Below are 24328 nucleotides of genomic sequence, written 5' to 3'. Positions count from 1 at the left end.
GAGTGACCAAGGCTGGACTCCCCCTTTTCAAAGCTGGGGGATTCCCCGCCCCTCCCCCCCCAAATTCATGCTGAAACCCCGCCCTCTCTGAGCAAACACTGATGCTTCTTGAAATCCTTTTTATTATCACGGTTCCGTTCTGGGGCGCTGGAGGAGATGACAGCAGAGAAGCTAGAGACGCCTGGGGCCTCCCCGCTTGGCTGTGGAGGGGCCAGGAGAAGCCCGAGGCCGCGCCTGACACCGCACGGCAGCTGGCAGTGGGGCCAGAGCCCGGGCTGCGCTGGGGCAGTGGGTCCCACTCCAGCCACCCCTCGCAGACCCTGACACACCGGCTGGGAGCTCGCCCTTGGAGGTGGTCCTTTTCTCCCACCTTCCCTCCCCGAGGCCCAGCCCTGGGGAAAGAAGTCAGACACCAACTCTGGGACGGCAACAGGCTGAGGACAGAAAGGCAGGAGGTTCAGGGTGAGGCCCACCCTCCCCTGCAGGGAAGGGACGCTATGGGCGGTAGAGGGGGTGGGAACGACGGCTAGTTAGAGACGGAGGCGGTTTGGGTGGACCTAGTGTTACTCTGGACGTGGGCTCCCAGCCTGGGTCAGTCGAATGAGATGAGCTGGGCCTCGCTGCTCTGCGCCACTGGTCCCTGCACAGACGGCTGCTGGGCCACAGGGGGCTGCTGCTGGGGGGTGCTGCCGGGGGGCGCCATCTGTGTGGAAGGAAAACAGGCTTGGCCACTGGTTCTCTTCCCAGGCCTGAGCCTCTGTCTTACCGCCCCCAGGGAAGACGTTTGTCTAGAACCTGTATTCAGACCCAAGGGAGTTGTTTCACATTTGTGATCAACATCCACTAAGTGGGGCTCCATGGCCTCTGTGGGAGCCATGGACCAAATAAATCTTGGTTTTTACTATCTACAGATGTGGACATGTGTGCGCATGCTTATCTGCTTTTAAGACTATAACCGAGGTGGGCACAGTGGCATGCACCTATAATCCCAGCTACTTGAGAGGCTGAGGCAGGAGGATCACTTGAGCCCAGGAGTTTGAGGACTGCCTGGGCAACAGAGTGAGACCCTGTCTCAAAAAGAATAAAAAACAAAGACTTTGATGCCCTAGTTGTGTCTTCTGAAGAGGGTGCCTCAGGTTTAAACGTCTCCCCGTGTGAGCTGGTGCCCACTGGGGTTGGAGGCCCACCCATAACCACGAGGCCTGAGGCTGCTCGGTCAGTGCCATGGTGGGGGCACCCAGACGGCTCACCTGCTGATACACGGGCTGCTGCCCTGGGACGTAGGGCTGAGGGGGCGGCAGGGGTGCATCCTGGCTCGGGAGGGTGGTCATGAGATTCTGTGGGGTACAGTGGAGCCCCATGTGAGGTGGCGGCTCTGTGCCCAGACAGGTGGGGCCATTTCTGGGTTAGAGTGATCAACAGCTGACCACCAGAGGTGCCCAGAAGGGGGAGGGAGCGGGGCTGCCCCCTCTCCTGGCCCAGGAGTGCCTCCAGGTTTCCTTACCTGCATGTTGTAAGGCTGGTAGCCCATGGAGACCGACTGGCTCCCCATGTAGCCCATGGTGCCAGACTGCGGAGGCTGAGAGATGGCTGGGAGGCTCTGTGGGGCCTGGGAGGCCACGTTCTGCAGAGAGAACAGGTGTGATGAGAAAAGCGGCTGGGGCGGGGGCTGGCCAGGGCAGAAGGGAGCGGCCTTGCCCACGTACCTGGTAGCCCGGTGTGGGAGTGGGCTGGTAGGATGAGTAGGCAGGGCTGGCGGTGGGCCCGGCCTGGGCCTGGGGGGCTGCCTGCGCCCCAGCAGCCCCTGCTGGGTACATGTAGGCACTCACCATGCTGGGATCTGTGCCAGACAAGACAGACGAGATCGTTCAGCACGTGAGGTAATGGGGAGGAGAGGGCGTCCTCCTCTGACTTTTCCTTTTGGTTGTGACTTTCGGAACCAAGTTCGTGTTTCACATTCACAAAAAAGAAAAACTAACAAGGATGGAAGGAGGATCCTAAAATGGGATGAAATTGGAAAAAATGAACCAACTGTGTTCCAAATGAGTGATGTGTTCCTGCGGAAGGGGGCGGGAGAGCTAGCCCCACTCAGACTCTGGACTCCACGGCCTCAGGCTACAGATAAACACTAAACCAGCTAAGAGTGGCAAATGCCAGTCAGCATTCCTGAGACTACTTTCTTAGCGCTACTCTAGGAACGACGAAACATACTGAGTACAGTGAGGGAAGAAGCTGCTACTGGACTGCAACTGGAGGTGTCAGAGTGGACTCATGGTTCTTACCATGTGTGGACAGATGAAAACGTGTGTGCACACATGCACATACATGTACCCACGTGTATTTGTATGCACATATGCATTTTCAAGCCCTAAGGACCAGAAAACATGAACACACCTGGAACCCAGATACTGGCTTCTAAACACCACCCTCTGTTAGAAGGAACCAGGCTCCTTGGAAAGATGGCTGGTTCCAGGGCTGAGCACGTGCAGGAGGAGCACACAGCACCCAGCCAGAAAGTAAGAAGCACCCAAGAGACACCAGCCTGTGTCAGAGGCAGAGGAGCCAGCGGGCAGGGCGCCCACGGGCCACACCTGGGACGATGTGAGCATCAAAACGATAGTAAAGGACTGTAATCTTTTTTTTTTTTTTTTTGAGACAGAGTCTCACTCTTGCCTGTGGCGAGTGCCGTGGCGTCAGCCTAGCTCACAGCAACCTCAAACTCCTGGGCTCAAGCGATCCTCCCGCCTCAGCCTCCCGAGTAGCTGGGACTATAGGCATGTGCCACCATGCCTGGCTAATTTTTTCTATATATATTTTTAGCTGTCCAGATAATTTCTTTCTAATTTTAGTAGAGACGGGGTCTCGCTCTTGATCGGGCTGGTCTCGAACTCCTGACCTTGAGCGATCCACCCACCTCGGCCTCCCAGAGTGCTAGGATTACAGGTGTGAGCCACCGCGCCCGGCGGAGTGTGATCTTTTGAGTGAAATTAGAGCCATGAGTCACACTGATATAAATGATAACAAATAGAAGAAAAGCATCTCCTCCAGTGGGACGGGGACAGTCTGCGGCGGAGGCAGAGCCCTGGCACCTCCTGGTTTTAGGAAATGTTCACTGAAGCTTCCAGGGGGAAAGGCCCTCACGTGCCACTTACTCTAGCGCAGTTCAGGCAGGGAAGTGCGTGCGTGCATTTACATGTGAACACAAAGAAAGGAAAAAGCAAATGTGAAGTGTTCATGTTTGGGGGATTTGGAAAACTCTTACAACTTTTCTATAAATTAGGCTAAAATAAAAATTAAACAGCAGTGGTCTGCGGCTCATCTTGGCTGGTGCTGCCCCTCTGCCCCTGCCCATGTTACCTGCTGCGGTAGTGGGCATGCTGGGGTAGGCGCCAGTGGCAGGGGTGGGCTGGCTCATGTACACGCCGTGCATGGGGGAACCCTCCACCGAGCCGGCCGGGCTGAAGGTGCCGGGGAAGCTGGTGGGGCCAGAGGGCTGGTAGAGCACACCCCCGGCTGCAGGCATGGCCTGGAGCTGGGGACAAAGGAGAGACAGTGGTGAGCACCAGTCCTCAGCCCTGCAGTCCCTGGGCAGGGTGAGAGGGACGGCTCGTGCCTGGGCGTAGGGCAGGGGGAAGGCAGGCATCTGGGCACGCATCTGCACGGTCTGCTTGTGCTGCTCCAGCCGCAGCTGCCGCTCCTTCTCCTGCTCCTGCAGGCGCTGGATGGCCAGCTGCCTCTGCACCTCCAGGTACTCCTGCACAGAACAAGGCGGTCAGCCAGCGGTGCCTCCCGTGCCCTCCCCAGCCTGCAGGCGGTGTGGCCACTGCACCTGCTTCTTCTGTCGCATGATCTCCAGCTTCTGGGCCAGCTGGATCTGGCGCTGGCGCTCCGCCTCCTCGGCTGCACGGCGGAGCTTCTCCCGGTGCTCTTCGCGCAGAGCGCTCAGCGCCCCCCGGGCGTCTCGGATCTGTGCCAGCTTGTCCTGCAGACCCTCATAGTGCACTGCGGGCGGAGGGCAGAGCAGCGCTGACCACTCCAGCAGGGTGCCAAGGAGCTCTTGGTGTGGACGACGCACAGGCGGGCTGCCCCATGCTGGGCACCTGCCCTGGGCAACGACTGGGCCTCCGTGTGCCCAGCCTTCTCTAGAGAGCACTGCTGGCCTTGGGCTCTAGGGGAGGCGCACACGGTCCTGGGCTTGGAAGGGCATGGCCATCACAGGGACCTCTTCCCGCTGAGACCCTCCCCAGGAGCCCATGGCCTCAGCGAGGCACCCACAGGAGCCTGGCTCCCTTACAGCGGGCCAGGGCCTCGCACTCTGGGCACCTGCAGAACTCCACTGCCCGCGGGGCTGGGGCCCTGTGGGGACACGTGGCACCTACGCCTGCGCTCGTCCAGCTGGTTGAGCAGCTCCAGCAGCTGCGGGTGCATGCCGTTGATGGACTGGAACAGCGAGAGCACGGCCGAGTCGTTGGTGATACTGCGTCCCCGCATGTGGTTGCTCTTCATGCGGTTCACAAAGGTGGTGACGGCGTTCTGCAGAGCCTTCAGGAACTGCTCGTGGCTCTCCTCCGACTCTCCGTTCTGGTACTGCTGCTGGGGACACCAAGTGGAGGCTGGCTGAGTGTGGCCAGGCCCCCAGCCAGGCCGGCCTCCCCGGGTGGGGACCACTCTGACAAGCCTCCGCAGCCCCCGGCGGTGGGCTGTGCTCAGAGCCTGGGGTGGGCAGCTCACTGCTCCTCACATCAGCTCCGCCGGGGGACACAGAGCACTCCCGCTCCACAAACAAGGAAACCAAGGTCCCGGAGGCTGGGCTCTCATCCACGGGCACAGTGCTGGCCGGGACGGAGCTGGCCCAAAGCCCCCCTGCCTGGTGACGCGGGGCCTGCCTCCCTCTCCAAGGCCCTGGTCTCTGCCTCTGACAGCCGGAAAGCCCAGAAGCCCCAGGAAAGGCCGAGGACTCATCCGGGCAGTCCGGCCGATGTGGAACATCTGGATCTACATTGGTCCAGAGAGTGGCCCAAGCCCTGGACCACAGCCCAGCTAGATGGGTTCCACTGTGACAGGCACGGCAGGGCCTCTGGCCAGAGGGCCGCTCTGGCGAAGATACCGTGCTCTCCCCGTCTGCAGAGGGAGCCCTGCTTACCTCACCGAAGGGGCCCCCGGGGGGAGCCACAGGCTGAGAGTCGGCCTCCGGAAGGGGCATCTGGAAGAGACCAGAGGGCGAGTGGGGCCTCGGCCTGTCCTACAGCCACCCCTCCTGGGGGACGGTGGTCTAGGAGCACTGAGAGTGGTCCTCTCACCTCTGCCAGGCTGGTGGGGGCTGCGTGCCCCTCCGAGGGCTGGGCAGCCGGGTCTGTCAGGGGCACAGGCGCAGATGGTGTGGGGCTCTTCCGAGCCTCCTCCTGCTTCTTCTCCCAGTAGTTGCGGTTCAGGTACCTCGCGAGCTGCACAGCAACAAGTAGGGTCACTCCCAAGGCCACAGGCAGCAAGAGGACAGCACCACACACTGGGGCCCTTACCTCGGGGTCGATGTCCTCAGCCAGAGGTGCTGACGAGTTCTGGGGAGACAGCAGGTTCGGAGGGGTCACAGGCCAAGGAGCGGCGGCCTGGCCCAGCAGTCCCTTGGGCAGGGACTCAGGTGGCACCAGTAACAGTTGGCCAAAGCTGCGGCCCTCTGCCTGGGCGCCTGCCTTGCCCCGCACTCTCCTCTTGTTGCTGGCATCTGAGCAGGCATCTTTCTCCCTCTTCTAGATGGCGCGGTTTCAAGATCTGAGAAAGGCCCGTGGCATCGCTGCATGCCACGAAGCCCCTAACTTTGCTAAATGAGATCCAGACAGGGAGGGAGGCTCTGCTTGGCCAGTGGGTAGCAGGGCTGTTCTGAGCTCTTGGGCCCAGCTGTGGCCTGGCCACTCCACAGAGCCCTACAGAACTTGGAAATGATTTTCAAAACTTCTGTCCCTGACACCACCACCTATGAAACAGGCTGTGTCCTCACTCCCTACTTTGCAGAGCGGGGTTGAGGCAGATCCCCCAGAAAGTGAGTCCTTCAATGCCTGAGGGGTGGGCAAGACATGGAAGAGGCGGGTCTCTCGGGCAAGACGCCTCCCTCCAGCCTTTCCCCAGTCCTCAGTCCCGGGGGGGCTGAGAGCCACGGGCCTGGAGCCACACAATGGGGCAGCCCAGGAGACGTGTCCTCCCACCTGCCCTCACCCCGCCCACGGAGGTTGAGCCAGACGGGGGCTCACCACAGGGGACGAGTACAGGCTGCTGGCGGGCGGCGCTGATGAGGCTGTGGGCGTGGGGTCTGCCTTGGGGTACACAGGGTACGTCGACTTCTGTCTCTAAAGCAGAATTGCGAAGGGGCGTCACAGGGGAGCACACAGCACGGGACAAGGCCAGAGCCTCTGCCCCGCAACACTTCTGGGGAAGTTCCTCTTCCGAGGCCTGGCCCCCGCCAGGCTCACCAGCCTCTCCTTCTCCTCAGCCTCTGACTGCGACAAGGCCAGGGCCAGCTGCAGCTCCTCCTCCTCCTGCAGAGCCGTCTCATCCCTCTTGGGGGGCAGCTAAGGAGAAACAGGGCTGGGTGAGCGTGGGTGAGGAAGGCCCCAGGAAGAGGCACCCACGGGCTGGGGGTTTGGGTACCTGGGACTGCTGAGACAGGGGGCTGGTCAGGTACTCCGGGGGCAGCTCACTGGTAGAGGTGGCCTTCCCTTCCGCTTTCCTGGAGGCACAATGGGATGCTGCAGGTGACATCAGCCTGCCCCTGCCAAAGTTCTCAGCCACACCACCCAGCGATTCCCTCTGACCATCCCCACAGAGCAACGACAGGGGCTCCACAGGCCACGCTCCTGCGAGTAGTGGGACGGGACTCTGGACCCTCAAATCGGCCACAGGGCCCAGGGTGAGTCACTGGGCCTAAGCCACTGTCCCTCTCCTGAAAAAGGAGATTTGAAGCGCCCACTGGGCCAGACTGCGGGGTGCTAGGCAAGCCCTTCCTAAAACACCTGGAACGCCGACCACAGAATCGCACCACGTGGCCACCGAGGGGCCCACCCGAGGAGGTACTGGCAAGGGCAGCAAAGCCTTCCGTGACGGTGGAGCCAGAGTCTTCTAGAGTTCCACAGAGACCATGTAGGTCGCCTCTGCAGAGCCCCACAGCCCCGAGGGGAAAGAGCAGGCAGCCCCCTGGGCCCACATGCTCCCAGCAGGGCCAGAACTTCAGCCGACTGTGCGGAGCTCTAGGCTGGGGCTCTCGCTAAAGCAGGACAGAGGCAGGGGGTGGGTAGGGAGGCCGACAGCACGTGCACAGGGAACGCCGGGGTCAGGAGATGCTGTTATGGAACTGTCCAGTCACGACCAACTCGCACAAGCATTGGCCACGGGCGGGAAACGTGTGGGGCATGGCTCAGGGGGATGAGGCATTTATGTGGCTCAAAACAAGTTCTCATTGGCCAGGCACGGTGGCTCACGCCTATGATCCCAGCACTTTGGGAGGTAGGAGGATCGCTTGAGGCCAGGAGTTTGAGACCAGCTTGGGCAACACAGCAAGACCCTATCTCTACAAAAAATTTATAAATGAGCCAGGCGTGGTGGTGCCTGTAGTCCCAGCTGCTGGGGACGCTGAGGCAGGAATCGCTTGAGCGCAGGAATTCAAGGTTACAGTGAGCTGTCATGACACCACTGCGCTCCAGCCCGGGTGGCAGAGTGAAACCCTGCCTCAAAAACAAAAAAGCAAGTTCCTCTTAAGTACAAAAAGGGAAAGGAACTTTCCAGGGAGCAGCCTGTCACCCATGTCACCAGCACAGCCAGACTCCAGCTGGGCTATACCCAGAGGACACAGCCTCACACCTGGGGCTCCCACAAGGACTGAGAACCTGAACCTAAGCGTGAGAAAACCTCAGACAAGCGACATACCACCATTGCCTGGACTTTTCAGATGTGTCCAAGTCACAAAAGACAGACTGTAAGCACGTTCCATTTCCTTCACACTTTCTCTTGATAAAAAACTCAAAAATGAAAAAAAAAAACCACGAAAGCACGGTCCAGGTGTGGCAGGCTAAGGAAGGGCGGCAGCCCAACACATGTGCACCCAGACCAGGACAGCCCCAGAGGGGACACCACTAGGACTGTGGCACAATGGAATGTGAACCGCGAAATACACGGGGACACGCACACGGATGTGGGGAGAGAAGCACGCAAATGTGCCCAAACACCAACCGCTGGCCAAAGGCTCGTGCATGCGGCTCACACTCTTGCAACTTTTCTGTAACTTTATTCCCAAAAATTAAAATGCAAACCAAACCAAAAAACAGGCCCAAGCAACTGGCTTGCCAAGAGCAATCTCAGAGTCCCCCTGGAGTCGCAGCACCCCCCCCTTACCCACCTGCCACCCTGCAGTTTGGGGCACTGGGCGAGGAGGCACAGCCGCCTTGGGCTCCCCTCAGCCTCTCTGGCCGATGTGCTGGGGGCCTTCCCAGGTCTGCAGGCCTCAAGTGCTGTGGCCAGGAGAGGCGGGAAGGTGGCCTTGTGGAGAGCATGCCGCCCTCCTGAGCGCCCAGACCCCGGGAGAGGACTCACTTGTTCAGCTGCTCGTAGCAGGGCTCGCACACGCGCACCTCCTTCTCGATGCCGAACTTGGGGATGGTGGAGTACTTGGAGGAGCACTTCCCGCAGAAGATCTGCCCACACGCCCGGCAGTGATGCTGAGATGAGGCAGGGGCAGGCCCTGTCACAGGCGCCGGGGGTGACCCTGCCGTGCCCACCGAGCCCAGCCCAGAACTGCCCCAGACAATGCTGAACCCAGGACTCTCAGCGGGGGGTGGGGTGGGGGAAGGAAGAGACCCCTGGGGGGACACGAAGGCCCTGGGGAACCTGGACACATGTCTGGGAGTCTCAACTGCAGCCACCGTGTCGGGGAAAAGAAGGTAACTTAAAAAGAAAAGTCAAAGAAAAATATACACAAATTTTGCTGAAAAAATGAGCTTCTCAGTGTGCAGTGGGTCGCAGTGAGTCTGCTCAGACCCCGCGCAGGACCCACACCAGCCTTGAGGTGCTCTGGTGGGAACCGGGACAGTGGCTCAAGGGGTCAGAGTCCAGACGAGCCAAGTCACCTGAAGGAACAGGCCACTCGGCCATAGCAACACACAAGAGTGACCGGCGAGTACCCTGGCCCAAGTGTGGAATATCCCAGTTGCTGGAGTGAGGCCGGCCCTGCCCAAGGCAGTGCCATCAGGCCAACTTAAGGTGAGGGCGCTGACCGTTACCGCCACCGAATCCCACATTCCGATGTCACGTCACCACATGGGTGTGAGGAAGACTCACTTCCTGAACCACCAGAAAGGAGCAGGGCCGCGCAGTGGGGGCAGCAGCCTCAGTGACAGCAGGGGCCTGGTGTCTGTCCAGCTGTGGGTGAGGGTGGCAGGGGCCGGGCTGTAGAGCAGATCCCCCCAACCCCCTAGGGAGGGCACTCACCTTGCGGGTCACCACCCCAAACTGCACCCTGCAGCGGTGGCATTCCTCGGCGTCCACCCAGTCAGGGGCCTGGGGGTAGGCAGAGTCAGGACCACACAGCCCATCCCCCGCCACCAAGCTCCAAAGGTGGCAGAGCCTCCCACCCCGTCCCACAGATGGGAACGAGACCCAGAGGGGACCCCGGCACGGGTGAGATTTGCCGTGCCAGGCCCAGCCCTCCCTGGCAGCCCGAATGCTTCAGACCTGAGGAAGGGGCCCATCACAGGACTTCCTCGTCTGAGGTGTGACGTTTAGACTTCCCACAGCTTGGGGGACGTGTAAATATTTAACTATGTGCACCCACTAGGCACAGCCCAAAGGCACCTAGAACCGTGTGTCCACCTCAACCTGCGGCCGCAGCCCCACTTTCTGCTCAAGAAACGTCAGATGTCCCAAACTCCGAGGGAAACCGCTCCCGCACTGCCCCCGAACAAGCTGGACGCCCAGGGCTCCCCTCCTGCTTCCTCAGAACAGCTCAACCCAAGGTGCCCCGGCAGCCAGCCGGCCACAGCACTCACTCTCTCGGCAGCAAACATGGCGTCACTTTCCTTGAACTCCGGAAAGACGTGTCCTGGAGAAAGAGGCTGCGTGAGACCTGGGGGAGCCCCTTCCCGACTCCCGGCACCCGCCTCCCCAACCAACCCACAGAAGGACACCAGAGCCCCAGGGCCAGCAGGCGCCTTCTGAGACAGCAGAGTGACCATGCCCCCGAGTGAGGGTGTCTCAGGAGCAGCCTCACCCCAGGCTGGTGCCCCCCTAGGGCCTGTGTCCTCGGTGTTGTGGCAGATGACAGCCAGCCCTCATGACCCTCTTTCCTAAGACTTTGCCCCACCCCCTCGCAATACCTCCCGAAGCCCCAGCGGCCTGGCCCTCACTCTCTGCTCTCCGGCCAGAGCCCTTGCTCCTGAGAACAGGGGCCCTGCACTTCCCTTGAGGCTCAGATCCTTTATAAACCCCATAAAACTTTGCACCTGCTCCCTGGGTGAGTGGACGTGAGCGTGTACAGCCTCCACACGTGACGCCCTGGGGTTTAGGGCCTGAGGCAGCTCACAGGGTTCTGAACACCGGCCCTGCCCACTCACAGCCATGGGCAGGTCCCCATCTCCCACAGCAGGGACATGTGGCCCACCAGAGCGCCGCCCATTCTCCACACTCCAGGCCGAGCCCAGGCCACGGCGGAGCTGCACGGAGAGGAGGAGCCCTGGGCCTCTGCTCGTTCACTGTCCAGGCCCGAACACCAGCAAAGACCTCCACATACACCCTGAGCCCACTGTCCCTCTCCTCGCCCCACCAGCTCTCCACAGCCACCTCAACAGCCAGGAGGAACACACACAAGGGGCCCAACACACAGCTCGCTGCCTCGACTAGACTAAAACCCACCCGTGACTTGCTGCTGGGCTCAGGGCAATGCTCAACTCCAGCCCGTAGCTCGAGAGGCTTCAGAGAGCGCCCAGCCCACGCTCTCCCCCGGACACGCCAACCCCAGGGCCTCTGAGCGTGCTCCGAGTGCGGTGCTGGCCCATCTGCTCATGCCATCTCCTCGAGAGGCCTTCCCTGACTGCTCAGCCTAAACCAGCCCCACCGGGGCCATGCCACTCTGAAATGGGGCTGTCTGCCGTCACCGTCTGCCCCTGCCTTGTGGGCTGTGAGGTCCGGAAAGGCAGGAGCATGTCTGAGCTGGACCTCCCTCCACGTGCTGTCCCTGGCTCCTGGAACGCCGCCCTCCCCACTCCCACCACCACTGAGCGAGGACCAGCCACACCTCCCCAGCCCCATGTCACTGTGCCCACCGGCTTTCTCTCTGCCCAGCAGTTCTGAGCCTCGGAATGGACCCCTCACCTCCGCCCTGACTCACCCTCCACCTTCATGATCTGGTAGGTGTCCTGGACCACCTTGTACTTGGGCTCGTTCCGGAAGGCATGAGCCCAGGCCTGGATCAGGTACAGGATCTTGTTCCGGACATTTACTTCCACTTGTCTCTGCAGAGGACGGAGAAGGTGAGGATCACAGGAGACTCAAGGTGCCAAAGAGAGGTCTCAGCGTGGCTGGCAAGACCCCACGGCTCTGAAAAGAGGAGGCTGGCGAGGCCAGGGGAGTCTACGTGTGGGGGTGGGAGCCAAGCACCAACCCATTCACAGGCCCTTGAGTTCGATCCCTCGTGCCTGTCTACACTCACTCAGCGTCAAGATTCTTCTCTAAACCCTGCAAGAAACCAGGAGGCCCCTTGGAGCCAGACCACACTAAGTCTCTCCACCTACAAACATACATCTCTTCCTCCCTCTCCCTACAGGCCCCTCCAGCTTCCACCAGGCAGAGCCAATCAGGCCCAACCACAGAAGCATCGTGCCAGGGCTGAGGACACAGAAGTGCTGCAGGGCCACCACCCCTCCTTCGAGTCACGGCCTGGAGCCCTCTCCGGAAACGCCTCCAAATGCAGAGCAGACATCCCCGAGCTACCACCAGGTCAGGGCACAGCCCAGCCTCCAGTCTAGAGCTCTGTCAGGGATGCCATCCATACGCAATGCTGAGGACAGCATGGGACAAAAGGCTGCCTCAAGGAGACACCAACAGCACCTCTTACAACAGGGCTCAAGCTCATTTCCACAATCTGCCTTGTCCGTTACTGGGTCCCTTTCCTGCCCACAGAGGAGTCGGCCAGCTCAGAGGATTTGAGCAGGCACGAGACAAGGGTGCCCACAGCAGAAAAGGGCCAGGCTCCAATACCTTCCGTCTTTCAGCCAGAAGACTGGCCAAGGTCACCAGTCAGGGCCTGTGAGAGGCCCACATGTCAGCTGGGACCCCAGGCTGGGCTCTCAGCAGCATGGGTCCAGGATAGTCTCCTATGACACCAAGGCCCAGCCCACAGGTCGGGGGGAGCAGCCTCACCTCATGGGATGCCTGCTGACCTCTGCCCTTCCACTACCCTGGCTGCATCAGCGCCCACATCACAATCCCTACAGGTGCCCCAGGGACAATCTCTGTACATCTGGAGGGCTCTTCCTCCTCGGCCAAAGGGGGCGTGAGGCCCATACTCTCCCAGGCAGCTCCTTGTTCTGCCACCTTCCCTCCTAAAGGTCCCTGAGACACACCTGAATTGACGTGTCCCCCACTCCAATTCCTCCAAGGCCCTTGTCTGTAGGACCTGGCCCCAACGCTCTGGGCCTCCCCCCAGGCCTCTGCTCACACACAGCAGCCTCTGCCACCTGCTCTGCCCACCCAGTGAGCGTCCCCTGTCCTTCAAGATTCAGCTATGAGCCCTCCCTGCTGGAAGCCTTCCCAGCCCCCAAGAAGACTGAGTGTCTCCTCCGTGCCCCAGACGCAGCACCCCCGCCGGCTTCTGTCAAAGCCATGCCCTCTCCAGATTGGGACTCACGCACCCAACTCTCCTCAGGCCCGAGCATGAGCTCGTGCAGCGCAGGGGCTATCGGCACCCACCTTCCTGTCCTCTGCCATACCCAGCACTGTTCTCGAGTAGGTGGCCGATAAACATCCCGAAAAGCAAAGGAGCCAGCCTGGGTGACCACCCACCCCCATCCCCACCTCACTGCTCCCAGGAGCGCCCACCTTCAGCAGGTCCTTCAGCTCCTCCATGGTCTGTTTGTTGGCCACCTCGTCATGGACCGTCTGGCCACAGTTCTTCACCACAGACTCCATGACCTGCAGACCCCAAGGAAGGGAAGGGTTGGGCAAATGACCAGGGCAGGGCCTCCTTCTGGACAAATGCACCTCCCTGTAAGGCAGGTCTCTGACAGCCCCATCAGCCCACCCAGCCTACGGGGAACCCCAAATGGCGGCTCTGAGTACTCCACATGCCCCCTCCGAGCCAAGAACAGCAATGAGCTCCGTCTTCAGGAGTTCGCTCCTGGCTTACGGGCTGGAAGAGCAGCAGCCGCTCCTGCCCCGCCCCTCCCTCAGAGCGACCCCGCTCCTAGGCAGCACTGCTCACGCCTGCGCCCAAAGCTGGGAAGGCACTCTTCTGCTGTATGCCTGGGAAAGTGGGCAAAGCCAGGGGGCTTACTCATCTTGGTGTTGTCCTGACTGCTGGGGGGTGGGGACCCTTGAGGCTGGAGGCCAGAGGCCACTGCAGTATGGGGTCTAGTTACCTCCAAGGCATACAAGGCTACATGCGGGTTCTTGTCATTGACTTTCTTCTTGATAGAATTCACAGCATATTTTGCTCTGAAAGAGAACTGGCATTGGTAAGAGCAAAGAGAACACGGGAAAAAGCAAGCAGTCTTAGCAGCTCAGATGAGAAGTCTTCCCCCATCTTGGTCTTTGAGAACCCCCAAGCAAACATTAACGTAACCAGGTACCTCCACGCTGTTTGGAGAAAAATCCCAACATGCAGACCACACACCTCTCCACATGGGAGCCTAGCGTGGTCAGCTGAACCCTGGAGGGTCAGTGGGCACGAAGCAACACCAGTGCACCGCACGGCGGCCCCAGGCTGAAGGGTGCAGGCCCCCCCCACTTACTGCGTGTCCCCCTGGCGGATCAGGTCGCAGATCTGCAGGATGGACTCCCAGTCTGTCTCCAGCAGAAGCTGGCTGGTTGCTTTGTCTGAGGGAAAATATGTCATTAAGGAGGCACAACTTGATCTGTGACTCCCCAGGCAACCCCTAGCTTAGCGGCAGGGAGAGAGAACTCCCTCCTTCCCTTTCAGGCATTTGGACTGAATGGAAACTGCAAGAAGACCCTCCTGAAACATGTTGACAACCGTGGAAGTGCCACCCTCCCCAAAGGCGAAACAGAGTGAAGACGGTAGAGAACATCTGTCTTGTGCCTGTCACATGCCAGGTGCCACACGAAATGCTTAGCATGAATTAACTCATTCAATTCTTACACGCTTTATGAGCTAGGTGCTGTTTATATCCTCCTTGCAGACAAACTGAGCCGAGAGGTGGGGTCACTGCCCTCAGTCATACAGCTTGTTGCAGACAGAGCCTGATTCACTCTTAAACGCCAGACCTCAGCTGCTTCTCAACAAAAGACTCTGTCACCTAGTCCCTCAGAGCCCCTGGTCACTCAGCTGTTTCAGCCCTTTGATGAGGCCTTAGTGAGGGCAGGGGTTGGGGATGGAGTCCAGTCCTCTGCTTCAAGTGCTGTGGGAGACCAAGGCAGAAGAGACCTCCTCCAAGAAGGCCTCTCTAGCTAACACCCATCCTGCCACATCACTGCCGCCTCCCACGAATGGTCCCTGAGGGGCCACAGCTTCAGCTCCACACCATCTTCCCGGGAGACACAAACACCAGCTAAGAAGCTGTCTCCGCTTTCTGAACTGACTCCCGTAGTTAACGTCTGCACTGACCCCTAAGGTGCTAAAGCACCCCACAAGCCTGAGATCTCAGCCTGCGTGTTCCCAGAGCAAGAAAGGTGTCTCATTTGAGCTCTCCTCGAAAACCACACTTAAGAAAAAGACACCCAGAGCGCCCATCCCCGAACCCAGAGCGCACTTTCACTAAGGGGTGGGGGACAAGCACATAATCGTTCTCTCTCCCTCCTGAAACGTGTGAACTCCAGAGGCTCAGGATCAGCTGCCACGTCCAAAACACAGCAAGCGCCTTCCTAAGGCGCGGGGCACTCCCCGGAGCCAGCTGGGTCCCCGCGGAAGCGGCCCTCAAAGGGCCGGGGCAGGACACGACCGGCTCCGCCCTTCAGGGCCCGGCCTCGGGGTCAGGAGCCCTGGGGAGACTCCGATGTCTGAGTCAGCTCCTTTCGTGACTCAGGACTCGCGGCCCACCGGCCAGGGCAGGTCGGCCGACGGCGCGGGCCCGAGGGAGAAGCCCGCGGGCCGGGCGCCCAGGCTCGCTAACGCCCGGCGGACGCGGCCCCGCGGCTGGGCCAGCAACCCCGGGCCGAGAGGTCGGCGGCTGCGAGCCGGGGGACGGTGGGCCCGGGCGGCGGGCAGGCAGGGCGGCCGGCCTGCGCCCCTCGGACCCGCAGGGCCGCGCTGACTCAGCGCCGGGAGGGGGCGCCGGGCGGACGCAGGCCGCGGCCGGCGGACGGGGGCGCGTTACCTAGGAGACGCTCGAAGGTACCACTGCCTCGCCCCATGGCCACCTCGGACCCGGACCCGACGCCACGGGCGCTCCCTCCCTCCAAGGTGGCGCGCCCCCAACTTCCGCTTCCGTCTTCCCCCCTCCCGCGCGTGCGCGCGCACGTTGCCGCGCCGACCAGAGAGGCGCGAGAGGCGGGGCCTCACGCTTTCCCCCTGGCGCTGTGCGTCGATTGGACCGTTCCAGTTGAGTCGGTTAACCCCGAGACCCAATGAGCAGTCCGGACGAGAGGCCTATCCAATGAGGGCGGGCCCGAGGGCGGGCCTTGCGTCGCGGCGCAGAGCTACGGGTGCCTAGTGGAGCGAAAGGCCGGGATGTGTCTCCTCCTGGGAGCCTCGGGGGTCGGGAAGACGCTGCTGGTGAAACGACTGGAGAATATCCTTCCGCGGCGGGACGGGCGGTCACCCGGTGGCCGGGGCTGGGGTCCCCGGGGGACGAAGGGAGCCGGGGCTGGGGCGCCCAGGGCCGGGGATTCCGCCCTGCTACTCCGCTCGGTTCGGTCCTTGACGGCCCCGCACAGCTGAGCTCGCCGGATGGGACGGGTGACCTAGGGGAGCCACCCCCGACGCGGCCCACGGTAAGTGTCCGCCTCCCGCGCGTTTCACTGGAATGGGTGACGGCCGCGGGTTGCAAAGAGCTTCAGGCTTCTCTACTCGGACGCTGGATGCAGCCTCCGGAGGGTGGGCGGGAACCTCCTTCGCTGGACCGAACGGCGGCCGTGGCGGGTGTCCGGCGGGGCACCGGAGCCCGTCGCCCTCTCGCGGGTACCTTTCCTCTCCTCTCCCAAGGGATTCTTTTCGGTGGTGGCCCCCAGGGCGAATCCCAGTGGTGGGCGTGGGTGCTGCGGCCACAGCCAGCCCTGGAGGCTAGGGCCCTGGATGCCAGGAAGCATCTTAGGGCGGTCCTGACTCAGGGCCTGAGCCCTTGGAGAATGGGCGGCCTGCCGGGGTTTGGTCTCAGTGTCAGTTGTGGGCACTCTGCTCTCCGGGAGTTCCCAACGGACCAGCGCTCGTATTGTTCTCGTTTTGCATCTCGGGTTTTCTCCCAGGTGGGCACAAATCTTACTGACATCATGGCTCAGAGAAAAATCACCATCCGGGAGCTGGGGGGCTGCATGGGCCCCATCTGGTCCAGTTACTATGGAAACTGCCATTCTCTCCTGGTAGGTCATAATCCTCTGAACTTCCTTTAGAGACACATGTTCATATCTCTGTGCCGTTTAGTCTCAGCCCTCGCTTTGTATAGGATGGAGTTGGGTTTCTTTAGTGCTAGTCAAGGAAACAGAGCCTACATTAGTTGCTTCCTGCTGGGCACTCAGACTGATTTCTGGTGTTTGCTGAGGGCTGAGTTTGCCCTCAGGGCTTGCTGAGGGCAGGGTTTGTTCTCTGCGGAAAACCAACCCCACTCTGTGTTTTTCTCCTGGGTTTGTCTTCATGTTTCTGTTTGATTTCTACATCTCTCTGGGTCCCATCCTGACAAGGCCTGTGCCCCAAATTCCAGGATGGGGAATGATGGCTATGTGAGTACGGAGACTTCCATATAGGTGAAAACAGAAACAGGTGGCACCAGGTCATCCCACACAATGCATTTTTCTCTACTTATGCCTATTCCAGAGCCCTTTGTTTAAAGTAATTTTATTCTTCCTGAGTCTGGTCTGTAATGCCCAGGAGAGAAAGTTTGACAAGGACCATCTTTCACAACAGGGTGTTATCGATGTCTTTTTCTTCCTCTCCAGTTCATGATGGATGCCTCTAACCCCACCCAGCTCTCTGTGTCCTGTGTGCAGCTCTTGGGTCTCCTTTCCGCAGAACAACTTGCAGAAGCATCGGTCTTGATACTCTTCAATAAAACGTACGGATCATGAGCCAAGAGGGAACACAGAGGGGCCCCAGGGAGGCGCTCCCTGGAAGTGTGGCCAGGAGCATGGCTCCTTAGGGAGGAGGTGTGGCTGGGGGTCAGGGGCAGGTGTGTGGCAGCCACCATTCTGACCGGGCACTCTTTTAACTCCAGTGACCTACCTTGCTACATGACCATGGAGGAGATTAAGTCATTAATCCGGCTCCCAGACATCGTTGCCTGCGCCAAGCAGAATATCGCCATGGCAGAAATCAGCGCCTGGAAAGGCACTGGCTTGGCAGGGGTGCTACGCTGGCTCCAGGACACCCATAGAACCAGCAGTTGACTACAAGGCAGAGAAATGTGGCTGTCCAGCACTGTGGAGAAAAGAGACAGAGGGTGGAATTGCTTGGTTTGTCCAATGATTTGTCCTTAAAGGGGCAGAATGACCCAACATAACCCTAGATGACAGGGCTTTATGCTGAGTTGCAGTGAAGGGTAAGTTGAGGCACCCAGAATATGGAAGCTCCTGACATCTAGCCTCTGAGTGAAAAGACTGTCAGGCTGGAAGAGGAGGATGGCTGACTGAGTGTCCTGCCATCCCGGAATGGTGCTCCTGGGGTTTGGTCCCCTCCTGCCAGGAAACCCCCAGGGCTTTGCCCGAGATGTTAGGACTGCATGGCACCACTGGTGCCTGGTCTCTGGCCTGTAGTACATGATCCAACGTGTTCGAGCTCCCAGTACCCTGGCCATGTGTCCCCCACAGATGCGAGGTGGATGAGGGGAGTGCGATAGTAACAAACAAGCCTCGAGTTAGAAACAAGACCCAGCGTTTTCACCAGTTCACACGTTCAGTGAACGTGTGTTGCGCCGAGGCGCCCCCAGGTTGCAGGGGCTCGCACAGGTATGGGAGGGGAGGCTCAGGAGAAGCACAGGAGGTGGTGGCTGTGGTTCCCCTGTGTCCTGCCTGAGCATCCCCTCTCAGCTGTGGCTGCCTGCAAGAGAGCACTGGTGTCCTGTGGCTGCCAGAACAAATGACCACAAACTGGACGGCTTAAAACAACAGGTTCCTCTCACATTTCTAGAGGCCAGAAGTCCAAAGTTAAGGTGTCAACAGAATGGGTTCCTTCAGAGGCTCTGAGGGAGAGTCCATTCCTTGGCTGTCTTTAGTGGCTTAGTGGCCTCTGGTGGCTGTGACAATTCTTGGCATTCCTGGGCTGTGCCTTGGAGAGCTTCGGTTCCCACCTGCACCTTCACGCGATTTCTCCTGTGTCCGCTCTCCTCACAAGGACATCTGTCATTGGAAATCTAGGATGATTCGTAATTACATCAGCAAATACTTTTTCCCAAATATGGCCACCATTGCTCCTTTTAGGGGTTATGACTTGGACATACCTTTTGGGGACCACTGACCTACAGCAATTAAGTAAGAAACTGTAGTCCTGAGAGTGGTTGTGAATTTCCTGTAAATGGTTCTCTCTGTCTCAGCTGGCAGTTAAGGCTCCTTCAGCCACGGAAGAGGGCCGTGCACCTGCCATTCCTCCTTGGCACAGAGCTGCTGGAGCAGCAGGCCCCGGGCTTTGGCTCCCTCGAAGTATCCAGCCGTCCACTTTGCTGGGGAGGGGAGGAGAGTCTCCATTCAAATGGAAGGTTGTAAATGACACTAGGAGAAAGCTCTTGCGTACACTTCAGGGTGGCTCAGGCTGGAATCTCTTCACCTTCCGGTTGAAGCCATAGGCCTTGCATCACATGTCATTGGGAGGGTTTGTCATTGGCTATTGCCTGTGCACACAGCCTGCACCACTGCTGGGTGCCAGGCCACATAAACCCTCATACACCACCTGCCCGCCTCTAAATGCCACAGGCAGCTGTGGACACCTGATGTCTCTGTCCCATCAGTACCACGGATCAGAAAGGTGTGAGGCCTTTCCTCAGCCGTCATAAGGGTCGTGGCCCACACTCCTATTGCAAAAGACAGGTTAGCAAGGAAAAGCATGGCACATTTAACTAAGTTTTCTATGACACAGGAGTCCTTGGAAATGAAGACCCAAGACCCAGGAAAGACTTTTTTACTCTTAGGTTTGATAAAGAAGGGACAGCCATGTATGTGATTAAAAACTGAGATCTAGGCTGGGCGTGGTGGCTGATGCCTGTAATCCTAGCACTCTGGGTGGCCGAGGCGGGCGGATCGTTTGAGCTCAACAGTTCAAGACCAGCCTGAGCAAGAGTGAGACCCCGTCTCTACTAAAAGAAAAAAATTAGCCAGGCATGGTGGCGCGTGCCTGTAGTCCCAGCTACTCGGGAGGCTGAGGCAGGAGGATCGCTTGAGCCCAGGAGTCTGAGGTTGCTGCGAGCTAGGCTGACACCACGGCACTCTAGCCCAGGCAACAGAGTGAGACTGTCTCAAAAAAAAAAAGACAACTAAGATCTAATGCTGATATTCTGAGGGGGACCCCGCAGGGCCTCCCTGTGTAGCTTTCCTTCCCATGGGCGTGGGGCGGGGCCCCTCCAAATGAGGGTCTCCAAGGGAGAAGGGAGAGTGACCTTTCCAGGCTTGACAGCTTGCTTTGGAGGGAGGAGTCCTAGTTTCTCTGACCTGCCTTGGGGAAGAATTTTGGTTTCTGTGCGTTGCTTTGGGGCAGAGGGGGCGGGAGACAGGAGGGCAGAGGAGCAGAGACCTGGCTGTCCAGGTCCAGTTGAGGCTGTCCAGCCTCCCTTAGTTGCAAGTCCTCAGTATGCCAAGCGCCATACTTCAGGGTATTGCGTTCCGAGCCCCAGCAGTAGATCCCTGTAGAAGATTTCACAGACAACGTGGGGTCCATATGATCGGCTCTCAGCCCCCAGTTTCAGAGAACTTGAGCAAAGCCTGGTTAAAATCGCCAAGTGTTTGAAGAGATTCTTCAGAGTTAAAATTCATCACGTTTGTCAGCTGAGGGTACGAGGATCCCAGACGTGGGCTGGCACTATTCGTCAGCTCTGGAGTCTCCCCTCGTGGCCCTGGCTCCCAAGCTCCAGCAGGCCAGAAGCCCCCTTCAGTATTCCAGAATCGGAGGACACTCAGCCCCCCAATGCACCTTTTGGCAGCATCTTCAGAACGAGGCGGGTGCAGGTAGAGGTGCTGGGGAGCCTCAAGGGCCTTTTGAAGTCACGCCCGGCCCACGCTGGCCTCACAGGAACTCGGTGCACTAGCACCTGATTTGTCTAGGATGGGGGACCTTCACCTCTGAAGACAGTCTGGACCAGCCTGTCCTGTGCCCCAGCGTGCAGTTTCCAGCAAGTTCCTGGCGCTGCTGGTGCCTCTGGCAGAGCCACACTGCTCAGGCCCTGCGGGCTCCTGGGTTGGCGGTCTGCACCCTCCCGCCGAGGCTCATTGGCCTCCCACCCCCACCCACCGGGCTCCGGGCAGCTTCAAGCTCTACTTCAAACTGCTGCACGACACCGAACTTCCCTCCGTTCACGTGCTCCACTGAGACTGCTGACGATTATGCCGCTGAGCAGGAAGGAGTCAAAACTGGACAAAGGAAGCGACCCAAGGTGGGTGGGGAACGGAACCTAGGTCACCGTGGCGGTAGAGGCCACAGTCTGATTTTGTCCATGAACTTTGGGATCCCCATCCTGTGATGGAAATCCTCCCTCGGCAGAGCTGCTGGAGCCCACGCTCCTCAGAGCCTCAATAGGTTTGCAGGGGTGGCCACCAGCCAGGGAGGTGAGACTGCCTTCCCCTGCTCCCTGACAGGCCATGTGCTGGAGGTCACCTTCAACAAGCCACGTTCACAAAACCCTCAGGTCCCAACTTGTCGGGAGACTTCGTCAACTGGAGTGTCCTGTGGGGTGGGTAAGGGTGCTGGGTTCCCTCCTGGCCTTGTCCCCCAAGGGAGGGGCCTCAGCCCTTGCCCCTGCCTTTGTGGCCCTCTACTCTCAGAAGCTGTGGGTCCAGGCACCCTGGCAAGACAGCAGTGCAGGTTCCTGTGGCCTCACTCCCCAGAAGCTCCATCCAGTCCTGCATCTCTGGAAAGATTTAGATGCTGAGGACGCCACTGTTCCTAGCTACTCAGGATGCTGGGCAGGATTGCTTGACCCCAGGAGTTTGAGGTTGCAGTGAGCTATGATCACACCACTGCACTCTAGTTTGGGTGACAGAGCAAGACCCTCTCCCAAAAAAATTTTAAAAAATAAAATAGATAGTCTCAGAGCTACTGAAGCAGTCAAGTAACACTTCAGCAGCTGTGTGGGTGCCCCTTAATCCAGTCAGTTGACATCCAAAAACCATCACAGACCACCGAGTAAGTGGGAGTGCTGCCCGATGGCCGCTCCTGTCCCCGCCCACCCCTAGCTGCTGCACAAGGCCTGGGGGTGAGCTCTGGCCACTATGACGGCGACCGTCACCCCCATGATGCCAGTGCAGGGGCTGGGGCCACCCATCAGCACACCATGAGGTGACAGAACCATTCATCACATGGAAACATGGCCACAGATATAGCTTCCCTAATTTACATTTTTTCATTTTAAAGTAAGCTTCATTCTAGAAAATGCAAAGTTGGGGAAGGACAGAAAAAGATCATATACCACTCCGCCACTTCACCCCTTTGCCAGGGCTGCTCAGCCGGGCTGAGACTATTTCCTGAGCCCTCTCTGGGACCAGCTTCGCGAGTGGCGAGCACAGCAGCCCAGAGGCTGATGAGCAGCCGGCCTCCACTGCCTCATGTTCCTCCCTCCTCCCCTCACCTGGAGAGGCTGGGGCGAGAGAGAAACCTGGCAAGGCCCTGCCCTCTGACCACAGGAGCCCCAAGCCGGGCTCCTGCCCCTGGCCTCTCAGGCTCTGGACCTGCCTGAGGCCTGCCCCGTGGGGACAACTGGCTCCCACCCCCTTGGTGTAAATGCTGCCTTCCATGTCCATCCAGCCAACCTTGGCGGGTGAGCACCGGGCCTGTTCTTGCGGTCCCCTGCACAGGCCCGTGGGTGGGGGAGGGACCTAAACAAGCAGTCTCCATCATTCACTGGTGTTTAGGGACAGGATTATGGGATTGGGCCCACCCTAAAGTGGAACCGGGTGGTTTCTCAGCCTGGATTTTTCTTCCAGAATGAAGGAACAAAGCTGTGAGTGGAGCTGAGCCCTGGCTCCTGTCTGTGGGGTCCATAGGGCAGCAGCCTCCCATGCAGGACATGGGCCCATCGATGGTCACTCAGGAAAGAGCAGGCTTTGGGGGGAAAACAAGGGAGAAGAGACCTGGAGACCTCTCCCGGCACTGAGAATGTGTCCAAGGAAAAGGATCTGCCGTCTCTGCAGGTGCGACAGCCCCAGTGTCATTCCCAGGAGTGTGGGCCGGGCCCCTCAAGGCCGCGTCTCTGGCTTCCTCCTGGAGGTGCGGTGGGCGGCAGTGGTGGCTGCACCCCCTGCTGCCGCTGCTTCTGCTGCTTCAGCGCTCGGTAGGCCTGCACGACCCGCTCCCTCTCCTCCCCGATGATCCGCTGTCGGGCCAGCGAGGTGGTCACAGGCCGGGGCGCACTGCCAGGGCTCAGAAGCATCCTCAGCATCAGTGATTTCTTGCCGGGCTGAGGAAGAGGGTACAGTGAGGCGCAGGCTCGGAGAGGAGAGCAGAGAACGAGGCCTCATGGTCCAGCAGCTCAACGCTCAGTGAGAACATAGTGCTCTAGCGGCCTCGGGCCCTGGACCAGGCCCCACCACAGACGGGACACTTGCTGGCCAAGGCACCTGTTTCCTGGCAGCAGACTGGGGGACAAGCTCAACGACTCCCTTCCCACCAGCCCCGGCCTACCTGGTCCCCAGCTACGCTCCTCCTGGGCTTGGCGGTCAGCTCTGGGGGCTGCAGAGCAACTTCACCGAACTTCACTGTGTCTGAGGGGACAGAGTACAACTGAGGACTGCTGCCCACACAGCCACTGCAGCCCTGGCACCCAGAACCCCTACCCACCCACGTGGCTGTCCACCCACCCTCCACCTAGGGCCAGGACACAGAACACCCACTTGTCCATGGGTCCAGGGGTATGGGCCCCAGGGGAGACTGCAAGTACCCACTGCAGCTGGGACTGGTGGGGAGCAGGCCTGTGGCCACCAGGACCACAGCTGACACCACTGCTGCAGGAAGAGCTACCTCGGAGCAGCTCCTGCTCCAGCCTTTCGGCTGCTTTTTCCTCCTTTCTCTGCCGGATTTTATCCAGTCGCCGCTTCTGGAACCTGGGGAAGAAAGCATGATGCTGTTCAGAGTCCTGAACTCTCTATTCACCCAAGGAGGAGGCAGAGGCCACCTGGCCCACGAGGAATGCCCTGTAGCAGAGCTGGGACCCAGGCGGCTGCCTCCAACCTATTCCCCGTACCACCCAAAACCCACAGCCGTCCACCAGAGAGGGCTCTGAACCCACCAGGCTCCTCTGAGCTTCCCGAGCCAGGGGTGACTGCCTCCAGGCAACATTTGACATGTCAAATGCAGATATGCGGTGTCACATTAGCAGCAGTTACTGGCACTTGGTGGGTAGCGGCCGGGATGCTGCCTGACACCCTGCGATGCACAGGAGCCCCACTGCAGAGAATCATCCGGCCAGTGTCAATCATGCTACTGTGTTTAAAGGGTTTAGCAAAGTATCACAGGTGTGACAAGTCACCTTTAATGTGACTTTGGAATCTTCGTGTCGAATGGCAGTTCTGGAAATCACTGTGGCTTTAGGCAGCTTCTGGGCTAGGTTCTCTGTGATGTAATTTTCACTGGCTAATGAAAAGTACAGGCAATACAAGAATTCAGAAACAGGGACTCTGCAAAGCTGAAAACAATCTCTCCAACCTTCAGAGCTTTTGGAGAATTAAGAAGGTGAATCTTGGCCGGGCGCGGTGGCTCACGCCTGTAATCCTAGCACTCTGGGAGGCCGAGGTGGGTGGATCGCTCAAGGTCAGGAGTTCGAGACCAGCCTGA

At 59.5% G+C, this 24328-nt stretch overlaps 3 protein-coding genes across 6 annotated transcripts in view; 1 reads left to right on the top strand and 2 right to left on the bottom strand.

The window, feature by feature from the left end:
- Positions 1–112: 112 nt before the first annotated feature.
- On the bottom strand, positions 113–15691 carry HGS (hepatocyte growth factor-regulated tyrosine kinase substrate). 4 transcript variants are annotated; one of them, XM_012656433.1, is made up of 22 exons: positions 15528–15691; positions 13986–14070; positions 13614–13689; positions 13075–13167; positions 11366–11489; positions 10029–10081; positions 9472–9540; positions 8578–8702; positions 6643–6721; positions 6465–6563; positions 6246–6341; positions 5520–5558; positions 5301–5444; positions 5144–5203; positions 4380–4593; positions 3830–4002; positions 3614–3754; positions 3358–3532; positions 1707–1840; positions 1505–1624; positions 1251–1337; positions 113–703 (listed from the first exon to the last, which is right to left on the bottom strand). In XM_012656433.1, the coding sequence occupies exons 1-22, from the start codon at positions 15562–15564 to the stop codon at positions 593–595; spliced, it is 2334 nt and encodes a 777-aa protein (XP_012511887.1). In that variant the 5' UTR covers positions 15565–15691; the 3' UTR covers positions 113–592. The 4 variants fall into 4 exon arrangements, with proteins under 4 accessions (XP_012511887.1, XP_012511888.1, XP_012511885.1 ...); XM_012656434.1 differs by having other exon boundaries at positions 4380–4590; XM_012656431.1 differs by having other exon boundaries at positions 5301–5558.
- Positions 15692–15880: 189 nt separating this feature from the next.
- Positions 15881–18456, top strand: ARL16 (ADP-ribosylation factor-like 16). The gene is made up of 5 exons (XM_012656430.1): positions 15881–15941; positions 16085–16143; positions 16615–16728; positions 17302–17417; positions 17577–18456. Exons 1-5 carry the CDS (start codon positions 15881–15883, stop codon positions 17746–17748), a joined length of 522 nt encoding a protein of 173 aa, XP_012511884.1. The 3' UTR covers positions 17749–18456.
- A 3455-nt stretch (positions 18457–21911) lies between these two features.
- The window catches only part of CCDC137 (coiled-coil domain containing 137), a 7304-nt gene continuing 4887 nt past the window's right edge, over positions 21912–24328 (bottom strand). Inside the window, 4 exon segments of the mRNA XM_012656382.1 lie at positions 21912–22782; positions 22785–22955; positions 23180–23259; positions 23516–23598. Of these exon segments, the coding sequence (XP_012511836.1) occupies positions 22735–22782; positions 22785–22955; positions 23180–23259; positions 23516–23598 (382 nt within the window). The 3' untranslated portion in view covers positions 21912–22734.

This window comes from Propithecus coquereli, unplaced genomic scaffold, assembly GCF_000956105.1.
Source record: "Propithecus coquereli isolate 6110/MARCELLA unplaced genomic scaffold, Pcoq_1.0 Scaffold501, whole genome shotgun sequence".
Lineage (NCBI taxonomy): Eukaryota > Metazoa > Chordata > Mammalia > Primates > Indriidae > Propithecus > Propithecus coquereli.
Note: the sequence above shows the minus strand (reverse complement) of the source record. Positions and strands in the feature narration are given on the sequence as shown.

Bases quoted from the DNA above. Each gene is read 5' to 3' on its own strand.
- HGS (XM_012656431.1), bottom strand. From the start codon at position 15,564: ATGGGGCGAGGCAGTGGTACCTTCGAGCGTCTCCTAG. The intron at 4,003-4,379 runs GTAGGTGCCACG...CTCCGCCCGCAG, and splicing joins CCAGCTGGACGAGCGCAGGC to TGCACTATGAGGGTCTGCAG. The intron at 1,338-1,504 runs GTAAGGAAACCT...TGTACCCCACAG, and splicing joins ACCAGCCTTACAACATGCAG to AATCTCATGACCACCCTCCC.
- ARL16 (XM_012656430.1), top strand. From the start codon at position 15,881: ATGTGTCTCCTCCTGGGAGCCTCGGGGGTCGGGAAGACGCTGCTGGTG. The intron at 15,942-16,084 runs ATATCCTTCCGC...ACGGCCCCGCAC, and splicing joins GCTGGTGAAACGACTGGAGA to AGCTGAGCTCGCCGGATGGG. The intron at 16,729-17,301 runs GTAGGTCATAAT...CTTCCTCTCCAG, and splicing joins GAAACTGCCATTCTCTCCTG to TTCATGATGGATGCCTCTAA.